At 36.9% G+C, this 18215-nt stretch overlaps 1 protein-coding gene across 18 annotated transcripts in view; it reads left to right on the forward strand.

The window, feature by feature from the left end:
* The window catches only part of ABCC9 (ATP binding cassette subfamily C member 9), a 249344-nt gene that overhangs the window by 105904 nt on the left and 125225 nt on the right, over positions 1-18215 (forward strand). For all 18 annotated transcript variants that reach the window (XM_078336069.1, XM_078336077.1, XM_078336076.1 and 15 more), the window contains 3 exons: positions 908-1069; positions 3894-4035; positions 9395-9516. In XM_078336069.1, the coding sequence (XP_078192195.1) occupies positions 928-1069; positions 3894-4035; positions 9395-9516 (406 nt within the window). In that variant the 5' untranslated portion in view covers positions 908-927. The remainder of the gene's footprint in view (positions 1-907; positions 1070-3893; positions 4036-9394; positions 9517-18215) is intronic.

The raw sequence follows: 18215 nt of genomic DNA on the forward strand, positions 1-18215 counted from the left end.
AAATAAGTTTTCAGAATGTTAAAGCTTTTGCTGGAATTTCACAGCAGTATTTTAATGGAGCAGACCTTTGCTCATCTCCCATCTGTTTCAGGACAGCAATAATAGAAAACCATTAACACGTAAGTGAGAGCATGTCACTCCTCTGCCTGGGAATCCCCAGTGGCCCATTTCACTAAGAGTAGAAGCCACAATCCAGACAATGACTTACAAAGCACTGTGTAACCTTGTCCTCTGTTTCCGCTCTAAACTCATCTACTGCTACTCATGGAGTACCAATTTCCAATTAAAAGACATCCTGAGTTTCAAACTATCTGAGTAGTTTCCTTGACTAGTTCATTTGAGTTAGATTTAATTCATTTGGAGCATTTGACTTTTAATATTTTTCAGAAAAAGACAGTTAACAGCCACACTGGTCTCTGAATATTAATATTTCCTACAACTAATGAAATGTTTCAGCAAACTCTGTCACAATTTACTGAACAACTTGAGTTATTAGTACATTTTCAGTGACTGTGAGAAAATATTGAAAATTATATCACTTTGACTTTTTAGTCATTGGTTCAATTTTTTTCTCCTTTTTCTTAATATATGACCATTTTTGTTCTTTGAAAGCATTTTAGTCAGATACTTGTTTGAGGTACTACTAAAGATAGATATGAATTATAATACATTTTACACATTAAAGAATTTTTCTCTGGAAATAAAAGGTATGGAAAAGAAGATCTTATAAAACATAAAAGCCTTTACAAGAAACCTTCAAGTTACTTTGGCATTGAGTTTCCTATTTCCTCGGCTATCAAAATAAAGGGGATTAATTTTATAATATAGCCCCTATTCAAGGCTACAATTTTATGAACAAGAGTTTAATAATAAGAGGGTTTTTCTCTCTCATTTATCTCCCTTTTAGAGTAAACCATATAAGAAGAAATGAGCCTTTCATTTTGTGGTAACAACATTACTTCATATAATATCAATGATGGCGTGTTAGAAAATTCCTGCTTTGTGGATGCCCTCAACTTGGTCCCTCATGTCTTTCTGTTGTTTATCACTTTTCCAATATTGTTTATTGGTAAGTAATCTAATGTCCTATGTTACACCGCTTAATGTTTATATATCTCATTAATGGCTGAGGTTTGGGGTCACGTTGACTTAATTTCTCTAACAAGGAAGTTGATGCCTGTGAGAAATGAACAAGCAAGTATTTTGTGTTTTTCAACCATGTATTTTTGACAGGTGATCTTCCATAGGTGAAACTGAGGTCACATGCTTACTTAGGAATGGGCTTCAGGTAGCAGCAGTGGTTTTTTAAAAAGAAGGAAAGAGAGAAATATATGAGCTAGATCTACAGCATTAGTTGAGCACTTACTTTGGGCTAGGTAAAGGGAATGGGAAATGAATACAAGAGTTCTTGCCTTCAGGGAATAGTCCAGTGGGCAGATGTGTTAAAGTCACAAGAAATGACTATGCCACAGACACAGGAACAAATTAACCTGCTGAAATAACTCACTCTTTGGAGCTGGTGGGGAAAATAGTGAGTGACGTGTTTGAGGAATGGAAAGCTGCCAAGCATGCAAGTTACAGTGGGAGTGATGGGATGGTGTTTTTGTAGAAAGAGGACATTCACAAACTATTTGGAAAGAAGTTAATAATAGTTTCCTCCATATAAAATACAGTTAATAATACAGTTTCCTCCATATAAAATACAGTTAATAATACAGTTTCCTCCATATAAAATACAGTTAATAATACAGTTTCCTCCATATAAAATACAGTTAATAATACAGTTTCCTCCATATAAAATAGTTAATAATACAGTTTCCTCCATATAAAATACAGTTAATAATACAGTTTCCTCCATATAAAATACAGTTAATAATACAGTTTCCTCCATATAAAATACAGTTAATAATACAGTTTCCTCCATATTTTATTTCCATATAAAATATGTAAACTATTTTATAGTTTACATATGTATAAATCTGACAATTAAGGGCAATTATGAATAATTTGTATAACTTGCCCAAACAGACCCTTCAGCATCTTTAAAATTATGAAGTATTTTGATATATAAAATGATGGAGATTACTATAATAAACATCCATTGAGCCTACCACCACTCATCTAAAGAATATAGCAATAAGAGTGAAAGGACCTCTCTCTGTGTACCATTTCCTGGTCTTGTTACTCTTTCCTTATCCTACATTCCTGTCTTTTCACAGGAGGCAACCACTATTTTGAGTTGTGTTTCATTTTTTCATGCATATTTTTCCAATTAAATAAGTGAAAATGTTTTCAGATGCGTTTTCTTAAGAAAATGGCAAATTTTAATGATCTGCTTTAAGGGAATATTTGAAAATTATTCATATGCTTTTATTTATTTATTTATTTATTTATTTAACAATATTAATTGAGAGGATACTATGTGCTTGGCATTGTTCTAACAGGGATAAAGAACTCATCATATGGTATTCTTGGTAAGTAGTTATGTTAAACAAATGTACAGATGCTAATATATTGAGAACAGAGTGGCCATATGTGGAAACATCCCTTGTTGTCTATGTAGTATTATTGGTAGGTCATGAAGAATGTCCTTTGGCCAACAGTAGAAAAATTGTTTTTTTAAACTGTAATTCCACAATTAATAATTACCCAAGTATTGACACCTGGTTAACCTTTTTAGAGCAAGAACAGTGACATTCCATTTTGTATCCTTAGCATCCAGCACAGAGGCCGGCACTAGGGTATTAGAATAGAATAGAACTGGAGGGGACATTGTTAAAGGGAAATAGGAAAAAATTCATTTATGACATTGGTTACTTGAATTAGTGAGGGATCATAAATAAATCTCAAAAACAATCAGGTACTAGGAAAACCATAATGTTGCAAAAAAAAAAGACATAGAGCTTGCCTATGGGAGTTTATAGCATAAGTTCTAGTAGAATATATTAAATATAACTAACCTTCCAATGACGAAGTAAATTGAAAACAACTAAGATGTGAATCAATACTCATTTCAAATAAAAGGAGAGTCTGCTGCCTATACAGAAATTCTTTCCTATGATATTTCAAGCACAAACCTCTATTTGTTCTTGAAGTAGGTGAGGCTTTTTTTCTACAGTCAAAAAAATGAGAAAAAAGGGAAACAAAAAGAGAAAAAAGTAGGGCCTCTTAGCATACCACATATGAAGTTGTATTATTCTACGTAGTAACTAAACTATATAGTAGTTTGGGGAGGAAACCATCAGAATTTTACCAACATATAATCTTGAATTTTTTTCTTCATGGCAAGCTAAGGGCGAACCTATGATGTTTTTGAGCCTGCTTAAAAGTCCATCATCAAGAACTTTAGCTTCCTTTGAGAAAAGTGTCAGTACCACTTGTTGAATAACAGTGCCACCCCAGTCATACATAACAATTTTTCTCATATGATGTGTATATGATTCAGAGTTGACTCAACTAATGCATCCTGTATTTTATAACCAAACATGTCTTTTCTTGGTTTGTCTCGTGTAGATTTCAGGTCTTCAAAGCTTTTTGACAGCAAATTTCTTGTATTATTATCATCAATTTATTTCTTTTTGTACTAATCAGAAAGCTGTCAGGAAGAACTTCTGATTAGCATGAGATAGAACCATGTTGTCATCCAGAGTTGGTATCATTCCTGAGTACTGCCACAAATATTAATGTGTTAGCCTGGGTAGTCTTGTAAAAGTTAATTGCAATTCTTTTAAATAATGAAAATAGACTGGGATTTTCATTGCTACTCTAGAAAGTATTAAGGTTTCAGGACTTCCCCTTAAAGCTTATCATAATTTAAATTATTTTTATGATTACAATTCAGTCTTTGGTTTCTTTCTTTTTTTTTTTTTTAACTTTTCTCTCTTTTTTTCCAGGATGGGGGAGCCAAAGCTCAAAAGTACAAATTCACCACAACACATGGCTTCATTTTCCTGGACATAACCTGAGATGGATTCTTACATTCGCTCTCCTGTTTGTGCATGTCTGTGAAATAGCAGAAGGCATTGTTTCAGACTCGTAAGTGATCTAAATAAAATAATACCATTGCAATACACTAGTGGGTATATTATAGATAGTAGCTAAAAGCATTACCAAGACAGGCTTAACTTTTGAGGCATTAGGTTTGATGTCTGTCACTCATTTTGTCTGATAGTCATGTGTTTTGTCTGTATTTTTATGTTGCTACATTATTTCTCCGATTACATAAGTTCACATCTTTTTAACTTGAGTTCATATATATGCTTTATAGTTTTTTATCTCTGATCCATGTAGCTCTTGAAAGAAGTTCTTGTGTGTTTTTGAACTATTTAATGTTAAAAATAGGTATAAGTGGAAAGATTGTCAGCATTGACACATAGCTCTAATAGCTATATACTTATATTAATTTATTAATCATTTCTCAGATGTTTTCATTTATGTTGTAAAGAAGCAAAGATAGATTAGGCAGGATTAAAGAGGCTGAGAATCGGTGAGGATAAAGCCATAAATTGGGGCAAAGCACAAAACTTTTAAAATGAAGATTTGTAATAAAACCCATTTTTTTAACTTTTAAGTTCAGAGGTACAAGTGCGTGTTTATTATACAGGTAAACTTGTGTCATGGAGGTTTGTTGTACAGATCACCCAGTATTAAGCCTAGATCCCATTAGTTATTTTTCCTGATCCTCTTCCTCCTCCCACCCTCCACCCTCCAAAAGGCCCCAATGTGTGTTGTTTCCCTCTGTGTTTCTATGTGTAATTATCATTTAGCTCCCACTTATAGGGAACATGTGATATTTGGTTTTCTGTTCCTGCGTTAGTTTGCTAAGGATAATGGCCTCCAGCTCCATCCATGTCCCTGCAAAGGACATGATCTTGCCATTTTTTATGACTGCAGAGTATTCCATGGAGTATATGTATCACATTTTCTTTATCCAGTTTATCACTGATGGACATTTAGGTTGATTCCATGTCTTTGCTATTGTGAATAGTGCTTCAATGAAATATGCATGCCTATGTCTTTATAAGAGAATGATTTATAATCCTATTACCCAATAATAGGATTCCTGGGTCAAATGGTATTTCTGTTTTTGGACTTTGGGAAATCACCACACTGTCTTCTACAATGGCTAAAATAATTTACACTCCAAACAGTGTATAAGTATTCCATTTTCTTCACAACCTCACCAACATCTGTTATTTTTTGACTTCTTAATTGTAGCCATTCGACTGGTATGAGATGGTATCTCATTGTGGTTTTTGTTTGCATTTCTCTAATGATCAGTGATGTTGAGCTTTTGTTTCACATAATGGTTGGCCACGTGTATGTCTTCTTTTGAAAAGTATCTGTTCATGTCCTTTGCCCGCTTTTTTATGGGGTTGTTTGTTTTTTTTCTTGTAAATTTGTTTAAATTCCTTATACATGCTGGATATTAGATCTTTGGTGGATGCATAGTTTGCAAAAATTTTCTTTCATTCTATAGGTTGTCTTTTAACTCTGTTGATAGTTTCTTTTGCTGGGCAGGAGCTCTTTAGTTTAATTAGATCCCATTTGTCAATTTTTGAATTTGTTGCAATTGTTTTTGGCATCTTTGTCATGAAATCTCTCCTCATATCCTGAATAGTATTGCCTACTTTGCCTTCCAGGGTTTTTATAGTTTTGAAAACCCATATTTTTAAAGGAATTTTGTTATTTTTGTAAAATATGATGTTTGTATTAGGCAGTTAAAATAAAATGAATTATATTTATAAACTTCAACATAATCTGGTGAAAATTTTTTTTATATAGTAACAAGATAAACTCAAGAATAGTAAAACTTTGATTCTGAAGCTATACTAAATGGTGTACCTTTCACTGAGGAACTAATGTAAGAAGGACTTTAAATTTTTTAATAGGAAAGTCCAAAATTTATTTTCTTCTTATCAAACAGATCTGTTTATGTTTTCTGTTGGAATTAACAAGGAATGAAACTTCTAAGCTTTTGTCATGGAACCAACTCTTTTGTAATGTTTTATGAGGGTTTTCTTTGCAGATATGTGCATGTCTTAATTTCTGATTAAAAAAAAATTAGAGACTGTAATATACTCCTCCAGGAATTTAGAAGCTTAATTGCATATTATCTTAAACTGTTTAAAGTACTGGTATATTTGTACTAGCATAGCCAATCTAGGCTTAAGTGTTTCATTTCCTTAGCATTTAGGCTGCCCTGTTTCTATGTGTCTGTATAAAGTAGAAGATAGATCATCCTATATTTCTTTGAAACTTGACATCATGTGGACAAGGAGAACTCTCTGGTTGATGTGGATTCAGTCAGGTCCTCAGAAAACACACTCAGAAGACTGAACTCGTTATAATAATGACATATCCTAATAGAAGAAACTTGTTTGTAGTGGTGGTGATAAAAGAGGTCCTAAAAACAGGTTAAAATAATCCTTCAATTTTGTGCTATGCTCTTCTACTGTTTAGGTATAGACTTCTCCTTATCATTTTTATCCAGGCTTTTTGAAAAGTCATCTTCTAGTTACTTCTAAACCCAAACATTTAGTTTTGCTTTTTTTCTTGCTCCATTTTATTCTGAAAACTGCATCTATAAGAATCTCTGTCACACCTAATTGACACTCTTTTGTCTTTATCATAATTATTTTAGACACTGCTAATCATTCCATCTATTTTTAAATAAAATATTTATGAATTATTTACTTAATATATGACAAATACTTGTTACAATTACAAAACAATACAAAGTCTTTCCTAACAGAATATTTGATCTTGTTTTTTAGTAATAAAACATTTAAAGCTATAAATTTTTCTTTTGGGACATTCTTATCTGTTCTGGATGGGTTTTTGTTCTCCTTTTTATTTCTACCTGTGATTCCAGTTTAGATACTCTCCTAGGCTTAGAAATCCTTTTCAGTTTGCTCTTTTGTTTAATTTGATTGGTTTATTATTAAAGCATGTAGTTTATAAAATGATTATTCTTTGCTGTTAATTAACATTTTCATTATAGTCAAATACTTGATCATTTATTAATATGTAATCAGTATTAGAAACTATTATATATACTTTGTAGGAGACAAAATTTTATTAAGTTTACTGATTGTATTACTGAAGTTCTATATGTTGCTTGGTTTTATCCTATTTCATCTGTCAAATTCTAAAAGCAGTATATTAAAATCTTCACTATTATTGTGTTTTCCTTAGATTTTTATTTTTATTATTTTTTCTCTTTTGAAATGATTTCTTTAACCTTTGCAATATAATACTTTAAAAATTTCTTTCCAACTTTGTGACTAAAGATTATCTAAAGATAAATGGGACATATGCGATCCTACCAAGCCACTGAGATTTGCATATCATATGCTAAAAAGAACATAGCTTAAGGGAAAAAGTAGGGTTGGAGAACCATTCAAAACCTATGCAGCTTTGTAAATAGAGAACTAATCTTATAAAATACTAGCCTGATTCAAAGACATGTTAAACCCCTAGTAAAGGAGTGCCACAGTAAGTACAAAACTTTGTTATAGCTGCTATTATCTTTATTAATTCTTTGTTATTGCTTTCCATTCCCATAATGCAAACCATTATGAAATGGTTTGTCATTCTTTCTCTAAAATCTTAAATCGACTTTTTAATTTATTTATTATAATTATTTCTTATCAAACCTGTTTATTCTTGTGAGTATGGTCGTGTCCACATTTTAAAGGATTGAATAGGAAGTGTGCTCATTAACAAATTTCCTAAATAGTATAGTAAGTAAATTGTGGTTTCCTTCCTTCCTTCCTTGCTTTCTCTTTCTTTCTTTCTCTCTTTGTCTCTTTCTATTTCTTTCTTTCTTTCTTTCTTACTTGGTCACACAGCCAACCACACAGACACCCTAGGAATGATCTTCAGCCTCTCTATTGCCATCACCCTTATACCCTAATGCTGGCAAACTCCTGTCCATTTTAGCAGTCAGTCTTTTCCAGATGTATTGTTTCTTCCATGTTACTGCTGCCAAAGCTGAAGTCAAACCTTTATCATCTGTCACCTGACTTTATACCCATATTTTCCTGACTGCTTTCCTTCCTTCCATTTCTCTCCCTCCACTGCAAATTCATGTACTACCTACCAACTTCCTTATCCACATGACTGCCAGAGCTGTCCACTTAAAACATCTCTGACCACACCACTTACCTATTAAAATGTTTCAGTTTTCCATGGGTTGAGATGCCAGCCTCTTACCACAGCATAAAAAGCCTTCCATGATACATTCTATCTTAAACTTTCTGTTTTAAGAATATTAAACTACTTGACATTTTGAACATGCTATATTGTTTCATGCTTTTATGTATTTGCACATTCTGTTCCTTTTTTAAAATGCCCCTTTTCCTGACCAGTGGATTCCTTTTCATATTTCAGTTCCCATTGTCAACCATACCTCTTCTGGAAAGACTTTCTCGAATGTTCTCCCTTCCCCCATTCTTGAACTAGTCGCTGTCTTTTCTATACCATTTATGTACTAATATCTTCAGGAAATTTGAGGAAAGCAAAATGTTTCACTCTGTGGCATTATCACTGCCAATGGGGTTGAAGACTGACCACCAGGCACATCTGGCATGGGATCACCGATTCACCTGGAGATCTCTGTTACCTTCAGAGGGAAGCCTGTTTTCCTTGCAGGCATGCTGAATTGCTTATAATACCCTTGAACACATTGGCCCCACTGCCTGGAGATGTCTTCCTCTCTACTTCTTCTGAATAGCCACTCCTCATTCTTAAAGTGTCTGCTTGGAAGGTACTTCCTTTTCAAAGCTTTCTCTGTCCCAGACATGCACTCTGTGTTCTCTCATTGTCCCTTCAGCTATGTTGTAATTTTCTATTCACTATTGGTATCCCCAATATACTACATTTTTTGACTACAGATGTTATATCTTGTTTTGTTCATTGTTGCATCCAAGAACCTAATACAGTATCTGGACCAGCAGTCACAGAGGCATTGAATGGATTAACGAGAATGGAGAAATCACTGAAGACTGTCAAGTTGGGAATGCTGTCAAAGGAAAACACACTCACACACATGAGAGTTCAGATTGAGTTAGCTGTTTTTACTTGCTTTAGTTGTTAAATTATTTCAGTGGCTCTGCTCTACAGTATAGGAGTAGTTATATATTTGTTTTCGTTGTAAACACTTGAAGGTATAGTTTGCTTGTTTATTCAGCCCTTCATGTTAAGATAAATCTTTTCCGCATAACTATGGCTTCCAATATATTCTTCCCTTACGTATTCACTTGGAAACTACTATTGCATTCTGTATTTTAAACACCTTATTTCTAAGAGAAAGTTCTTATGAAAAAATTGGAAAAAAATGAGAAATTATTGGAACCATCATCTTTAAACATTGACGTACTACTCTTTGTAGACGGCGAGAATCGAGGCACCTCCACCTCTTCATGCCAGCTGTGATGGGATTTGTTGCCACTACAACATCAATAGTATATTATCACAATATTGAAACATCAAATTTTCCTAAGTTACTTTTAGGTAAGTATGATTACTTTTGTTGTTTCTCCCTAAAGAGCTATTTGTTTTTCCCCCTAGAGAGTAATTTGTTTTTTTGTTTTTTTTTTTCCTCAAGGTAAATACTATCAGAGTGTGTGGGGAGTAGAGAATATGGGAAAACTGGCCAGGCACAGTGCTGATGCCTGTAATCCCAGCACTTTGGGAGGCTGAGGCGGGCGATCACCTAATGTCATGAGTTTGAAACCAGCCTGGCCAACATGGTGAAACCCTGTCTCTACTAAAAAAAAAACCAAAAAAACAAAAAATTAACCGGGCATGATAGTGGAAGCCTGTAATCCCAGCTCCTTGGGAGGCTGAGGCAGGAGAGTCACTTGAACCCAGTAGGCTGAGGTGGAAGTAAACTGGGATCCTACCACTGCATTCCAGCCTATGTGACAGAGTAAGACTCTGTCTAAAAAACAAAAACAAAACAAAACAGAAAGTGTGGAAAAACCACAGTGATTAATAATCTGGTAGCTGCCTAGTAAATGTGGGGTTGAAGGTAAGCTTAGTTACTCTAGGATGTGAAAATTCCATACCCAAAGGCCATCTCTTCTGCAATAAATGCTCTTTGTGGTATGTCTGTGTGTAAGGGGAGAAAAAAGTGGGGGAATGTGCTGGCCTTCTGACTTGCAGAAGTGGTATTTTTTAGGAATCAGAGCTCTTGTGAGGAGCTGCTGCACAGTGCTGCCCCATGAACAAGTCATCAGGTGTTTCTGCCTCTGGCTTAAAGTCCAAAGACATTTTCCCAAGGTTCAAGCCTTCTGGTGATGCTGTGGGGATGCCATATTTTCCTAGAATTACTGTGTAGCAGAGTATGTTTCATAGCGTAATGAAAAGTGTGCTGTCCTGAGAAGCAGCTGCTTTTAAAGCACAGCCTTTCATACCTGCATTGTGACTGAAATTGTTTTTCCTCTCTTGCCTCCTTGTTCTGTGGAAATCAGAGACTGTCTAAAATATTCCTAATTTTATTTTTGCCTTGGGTCAAAATTATATAACCCATCTACATTAGTTATGTTCAATACTCTGACCTGTCACTGTATTCTTTGGCATATACTTTCTTTCTTAAAGAGATAAAGGTATAGAACGTGGATCATGGATGAGTATGAACCTCCTGAAATTGCAGTCCAAATTGTGTGTTTGTGTGAATGATGCTTACAGTTCTAATGCTATTTGACTGTTATGTAATGACATTGACTAATGATACAGAAATTAGGAGACATAACAAAAACACACACACAGAATTTTATTCATTTGTCCAGAGAACACTAAAATTTAAACTGGATGCATGAAAAATACAGATTATTTAGTTCTATGTTGTGTCACATTATATGATTGTTAAAGGCAATCTAATAAAAAAGGTATAGAGGGTTAAATATTAATTTAAAAGGCTGTCAAGTTTTTAGTTATCTTTTTTTTTATTGCATTTTAGGTTTTGGGGTACATGTGCAGAACATGCAAGACAGTTGCATAGGTACACATATGGCATTGTGTTTTGCTTCCTTTCTTCCCTTCACCCACATTTGGCATTTCTCCCCAGGCTATCCCTCCCCAGCTCCCCCCCCCGCTGACCCTCCCCTTTTCCCCCCAATAGACCCCAGTGTTTAGTACTCCCCTCCCTGTGTCCATGTGTTCTCATTTTTCATCACCCACCTATGAGTGAGAATATGTGGCATTTCATTTTCTGTTCTTGTGTCAGTTTGCTGAGAATGATGTTCTCCAGATTCATCCATGTCCCTACAAACGACATGAACTCATCATTTCTGATTGCTGCATAATATTCCATGGTGTATATGTGCCACATTTTCCCAATCCAGTCTATCATCAATGGGCATTTGGGTTGATTCCAGGTCTTTGCTATGGTAAACAGTGCTGCAATGAACATCCGTGTGCATGTGTCCTTATAGTAGAACGATTTATAGTCCTTTGGATATATACCCAGTAATGGGATTGCCGGGTCAAATGGAATTTCTATTTCTAAGGCCTTGAGGAATCGCCACACTGTCTTCCACAATGGTTGGACTAATTTACACTCCCACCAACAGTGTAAAAGTGTTCCTTTTTCTCCACATCCTCTCCAGCATCTGTTGTCTCCAGATTTTTTAATGATCACCATTCTAACTGGCGTGAGATGGTATCTCACTGTGGTTTTGATTTGCATCTCTCTGATGACCAGTGATGATGAGCATTTTTTCATATGATTTTTGGCTTCATATATGTCTTCTTTTGTAAAGTGTCTGCTCATATCCTTTGCCCAATTTTGAATGGGCTTGTTTGTTTTATTCCTGTAAATCTGTTTGAGATCGTTGTAAATTCTGGATATCAGCCCTTTGTCAGATGGGTAAACTGCAAAAATTTTTTCCCATTCTGTTGGTTGCTGATTCACTTTAGTGACTGTTTCTTTTGCCATGCAGAAGCTGTGGAGTTTCATTAGGTCCCATTTGTCTATTTTGGCTTTTGTTGCCAATGCTTTTGGTGTTTTGTTCATGAAGTCCTTGCCTACTCCTATGTCCTGGATGGTTTTGCCTAGATTTTCTTCTAGGGTTTTTATGGTGCCAGGTCTTATGTTTAAGTCTTTAATCCATCTGGAGTTAATTTTGGTGTAAGGTGTCAGGAAGGGGTCCAGTTTCTGCTTTCTGCACATGGCTAGCCAGTTTTCCCAACACCATTTGTTAAACAGGGAATCCTTTCCCCACTGCTTGTTTTTGTCAGGTTTATCAAAGATTGTATGGTTGTAGATATGTTGTGTTGCCTCCGATGCCTCTGTTTTGTTCCATTAGTTTATATCTCTGTTTTGGTACCAGTACCATGCTGTTTTGATTACTGTAGCCTTGTAGTATAGTTTGAAATCCGGTATTGTGATGCCCCCCGCTGTGTTCTTTTTGCTTAGAATTGACTTGGCTATGCGGGCTCTCTTTTGGTTCCATATGAAGTTCATGGTGGTTTTTTCCAGTTCTGTGAAGAAAGTCAATGGTAGCTTGATGGGGATAGCGTTGATTCTGTAAATTACTTTGGGCAGTATAGCCATTTTCACGATATTGATTCTTCCTAACCATGAACATGGAATGTTTCTCCATCTGTTTGTGTCCTCTCTGATTTCGTTGAGCAGTGGTTTGTAGTTCTCCTTGAAGAGGTCTCTTACGTTCCTTGTGAGTTGTATTCCAAGGTATTTTATTCTTTCTGTAGCAATTGCGAATGGCAGTTCGTTCTTGATTTGGCTTTCTTTAAGTCTGTTATTGGTGTAGAGGAATGCTTGTGATTTTTGCACATTGATTTTATATCCTGAGACATTGCTGAAGTTGCTTATCAGTTTCAGGAGTTTTTGGGCTGAGGCGATGGGGTCTTCTAGGTATACTATCATGTCGTCTGCAAATAGAGACAATTTGGCTTCCACCTTTCCTATTTGAATACCCTTTATTTCTTTTTCTTGCCTGATTGCTCTGGCTAGAACTTCCAGTACTATATTGAGTAGAAGGGGTGAGAGAGGGCATCCTTGTCTAGTGCCAGATTTCAAAGGGAATGCTTCCAGTTTTTGCCCATTCAGTATGATATTGGCTGTTGGTTTGTCGTAAATAGCTTTTATTACTTTGAGATACATTCCATCGATACCAAGTTTATTGAGGGTTTTTAGCATAAAGGGCTGTTGAATTTTGTCAAATGCCTTCTCTGCGTCAATTGAGATAATCATGTGGTTTTTGTTTTTGGTTCTGTTTATGTGGTGAATTACGTTGATAGACTTGCGTATGTTGAACCAGCCTTGCATCCCCGGAATAAATCCTACTTGATCATGATGGATAACTTTTTTGATTTGCTGTTGCAATTGGCTTGCCAATATTTTATTGAAGATTTTTGCATCTATGTTCATCATGGATATTGGCCTGAAGTTTTCTTTTCTTGTTGGGTCTCTGCCGGGTTTTGGTATCAGGATGATATTGGTATCATAAAATGATTTGGGAAGGATTCCCTCTTTTTGGATTATTTGGAATAGTTTCAGAAGGAATGGTACCAGATCCTCTTTGTGTGTCTGGTAGAATTCGGCTGTGCACCCATCTGGACCTGGGCTTTTTTTGTGTGGTAGGCTCTTAATTGCTGCCTCGACTTCTGACCCTGTTATTGGTCTATTCATAGTTTCAGCTTCCTCCTGGTTTAGGCTTGGGAGGACACAGGAGTCCAGGAATTTATCCATTTCCTCCAGGTTTACTAGTTTATGCGCATAGAGTTGTTTGTAATATTCTCTGATGATGGTTTGAATTTCTGTGGAATCTGTGGTGATTTCCCCTTTATCATTTTTTATTGCATCTATTTGGTTGTTGTCTCTTTTCGTTTTAATCAGTCTGGCTAGTGGTCTATTTTGCTGATCTTTTCAAAAAACCAGCTCTTGGAATTATTGATTTTTTTGAAGGGTTTTTCGTGTCTCTATCTCCTTCAGTTCAGCTCTGATCTTAGTTATTTCTTGTCTTCCGCTGGGTTTTGAGTTTTTTTGATCTTGCTCCTCTAGCTCTTTCAATTTTGACGATAGGGTGTCAATTTTGGATCTCTCCATTCTCCTCATATGGGCACTTATTGCTATATATTTTCCTCTAGAGACTGCTTCAAATGTTTCCCAGAGATTCTGGCATGTTGTGTCTTCGTTCTCATTGGTTTTCAAGAACTTCTCTGTTTCTGCTTTCATTTCATTGTTTATCCAGTCAACATTCAAGAGCCAGTTGTTCAGTTTCCATAAAGCTGTGCGGTTCTGGGTTGGTTTCTGAATTCTGAGTTCTAACTTGATTGCACTATGGTCTGAGAGATTGTTTGTTATGATTTCAGTTGTTTTGCATTTGCTGAGGAGTGCTTTACTTCCACTTATGTGGTCTATTTTAGCGTAGGTGTGATGTGGTGCTGAGAAGAATGTATATTCTGTGGATTTGGGGTGGAGAGTTCTGTAAATGTCTAGCAGGTTTGCTTGCTCCAGGTCTGAATTCAAGCCCTGGATATCCTTGTTGATTTTCTGTCTGGTTGATCTGTCTAATATTGACAGTGGAGTGTTAAAGTCTCCCACTATTATTGTGTGGGAGTCTAAGTCTCTTTGTAAGTCATTAAGAAGTTGCCTTATGTATCTGGGTGCTCCTGCATTGGGTCCATATATGTTTAGGATCGTTAGCTCTTCTTGTTGTATCGATCCTTTTACCCTTATGGAATGGCCTTGTTTGTCTCTTTTGATCTTTGTTGCTTTAAAGTCTATTTTATCAGAGATGAGAATTGCAACTCCTGCTTTTTTTTGCTTTCCATTTGCTTGGTAAATCTTCCTCCATCCCTTTATTTTGAGCCTTTGTGTATCCTTGCATGTGAGATGGGTTTCCTGGATACAGCACACTGATGGGTTTTGGATTTTTATCCAATTTGCCAGTCTGTGTCTTTTGATTGGTGCATTTAGTCCATTTACATTTAGGGTTAATATTGTTACGTGTGAATTTGATACTGCCATTTTGATGCTAGCTGGCTGTTTTGCCCGTTAGTTGTTGTAGATTCTTTATTATATTGATGCTCTTTAGCATTTAGTGTGATTTTGGAATGGCTGGTACTGGTTGTTCCTTTCCATGTGTAGTGCCTCTTTCAGGAGCTCTTGTAAAGCAGGCCTAGTGGTGACAAAATCCCTGAGTACTTGCTTGTTCACAAAGGATTTTATTTTTCCTTTACTTATGGAGCTTAGTTTGGCTGGATATGAAATTCTGGGTTGAAAGTTCTTTTCTTTAAGGATGTTGAATATTGGCCCCCACTCTCTTCTGGCTTGTAGTGTTTCTGCCCAGAGATCTGCTGTGAGTCTGATGGGCTTCCCTTTGTGGGTGACCCAGCCTTTCTCTCTGGCTGCCCTTAGTATTTTCTCCTTTATTTCAACCTTGTTGAATCTGACAATTATGTGTCTTGGGGTTGCTCTTCTTGAGGAATATCTTTGTGGTATTCTCTGTATTTCCTGCGTTTGAGTGTTGGCCTGTCTTGCTAGGTAGGGGAAATTTTCCTGGATAATGTCCTGAAGAGTATTTTCCAGCTTGGATTCATTCTCTTTGTCACATTCTGGTACACCTATCAAATGTAGGTTAGGTCTCTTCACATAGTCCCACATTTCTTGGAGACTTTGCTCATTCCTTTTTGCGCTTTTTTCTCTGATCTTGGTTTCTTATTTTATTTCATTGAGTTGATCTTCGACTTCTGATATTCTTTCTCCTGCTTGGTCAATTCGGCTGTGGAAACTTGTGCATGCTTCGCAAAGTTCTCGTATTGTGTTTTTCAGCTCCTTTAATTCATTCATATTCCTCTCTAAGTTATCCATTCTTGTTATCATTTCCTCGAATCTTTTTTCAAATCTTTTTTCAAGGTTCTTAGTTTCTTTGCATTGATTTAAAACATGTTCTTTTAGCTCACAAAAGTTTCTCATTATCCACCTTCTGAAGTCTAATTCCGTCATTTCATCACAGTCATTCTCTGTCCAGCTTTGTTCCCTTTCTGGTGAGGAGTTTTGGTCCTTTCTAGGAGGCGAGGTGTTCTGGTTTCTGGTGTTTTCCTCCTTTTTGCGCTGGTTTCTTCCCATCTTTGTGGATTTATCCACCTGTCCTCTGTGTAGTTGCTGACTTTTCGATTGGGTCTCTGAGTGGACGCCCACATTGTTGATGATGAAGTATTTCTGTTACTTGGTTTTCCTTCTGCCAGTCTAGCCCCTCCACTGTACGACTCCTGAGGTCCACTCCAGGCCCTGCTTGTCTGGGGTGCACGTATAGCAGCTGTGGAACACTGAGGGATGCTACCAGTCTCTTTTTCTATCTTTGTCCCAGAATGATGCCTGCCAAATGTCAGTCTTTTGGATATAGAGGGGTCAGGGAGCTGCTTGAGGAGACAGTCTGTACTTTATAAGAGCTGAAGTGCTGAACTGTGAGCTCTGTTGTTCATTCAGGGCTGTTAGGCTGCTACATTTAATTCTGCTGCAGCAGAACTCATTAAAAAACCCTTTTTTTCTCAGATGCTCTGTCTCGGTGGGGGGGGTGGGGCTTTGTTTGTGAGTGTTTGTTGTGCTGTCCTGCCCAGCTAGGAGGCAGTCTAGTCACTATTTGCCTGCCGAGGCTCCGCCCTGCTGGTGTGAGGTTCGTCCTGTTGCTGTAGGCTCTGCCCTGCTGCTGTGGTCTCCGCCCTGCTGCCACGGGCTACGCCCTGCGGTGGAGTCTGTCTGTTGTAGCAGGTGTCCTCGGCAACGGCAGGCTGCGTCAGCAATGGGTGTGTACCTCAGGGGCGGATTGCCTCTGTAATGGTGGACGCTCCTCCCCCACGGAGCTGCACTGTCCTGGGTTCAGCTGTGCCCACAGGGAACCTCTCCACCCAGAGCGTTTGGAATCGCCATTTTGTTTGTCCCACTGCGCTACCCCAAACACTTTTTCCCTGGAATCTCCTGACCTGGCTCACTGTCCATGTCCCCTTCAGTCTCAGGTTCAGCCCTCTCAAGTCTCAGATTGCCGATTCAACAGGGTACCCGGACCAGTGCGCTTTGTGCGAAGCGCTGTGTAGCGCCGCTGTGCTACAGTGCTGGTCGCCGGCTGCACCAGCCGCCAGCTGCACCAGCCAAAACCTCTGCCTGGCGTCCCGCCTCTCTTTTATACCTGGGAATTTCCCCGTTCTGTGGGCAGCAAAGATCCATCTGGAGATGCAGCCCTGACTCACCCTCTCCGCGCATTCACCGAGAACTTCAATCCTGGGTTGTTCTCACCACGCCATCTTCAGTCCCTCCCCTTTTAGTTTTCTTAATAGATAATTAATGGGAGGCAGACATTATCATAGAAGTCTGAAGATGCCAAAAAAAAAAAAAGAAATTTCCAGCAGGTAGCTGCAAAAATATATAATTGAAATTTAATAAGCTAAATATACATTTTTGAAAAGTTGATGGTGATAAAAAAAGTTATAAGATACAACTAGAAAGTAATATAGGTTTTAATAGTATTTTGAAGGAAATGCAATCAAAAGGGTCTTATTATTGTTATGTAGGTGCAAGACAGAGGGCACAATTTGATTCTATTGATGGAAGGACATGGAGATAAAAGATAATCTTTCTTGTTATTTTAGCAGAAAAAATTTGGACCTAGAAAAGTTACTCATTTTAAGACCACAATGCTAGTAATTCTGTATCAACATTTCATTATGAAAATCACCAAATGTACAGAAAGTTGAAAGAATCATGTGAATTCCCACCTACCCAATGCCTAAATTTTTCAATTTACTTTTGTTCTCTTTGTTTTATCACATATCTACATCTTTTCAATCCTTCTATACAAGCCTCTCTCCATCTTAGTTTTGATGCCTTTTTGGTAAGTTGTAGACGTTAATATGCTTTCTCTGTGAACACTTCATGCATACCATTAAATTTACAGTTCTTTTTGTAAGATAAAACTTATTTACATGAAACACAGAGATTTTAATTTGCTAAATACATGTACCTGTTTAATCCTATCATGACATAACTATCATCCATGCAAATTTTCCTTTTTTTTTCTGAGACGTAGTCTTGCTCTGTCACCCAGGCTGGAGTGCAGGGTGCAATCTCAGCTCACTACAGCCTCCAACTCTTGGGTTGAAGCAATTCTCCTGTCTCATCCTCCTCAGTAACTGGGATTACAGGCGCGCACCACCATGCCAGGCTAATTTTTTTTTTTGTATTTTTA

This window comes from Callithrix jacchus, chromosome 9 (assembly GCF_049354715.1).
Source record: "Callithrix jacchus isolate 240 chromosome 9, calJac240_pri, whole genome shotgun sequence".
Taxonomy (NCBI): Eukaryota; Metazoa; Chordata; class Mammalia; order Primates; family Cebidae; genus Callithrix; species Callithrix jacchus.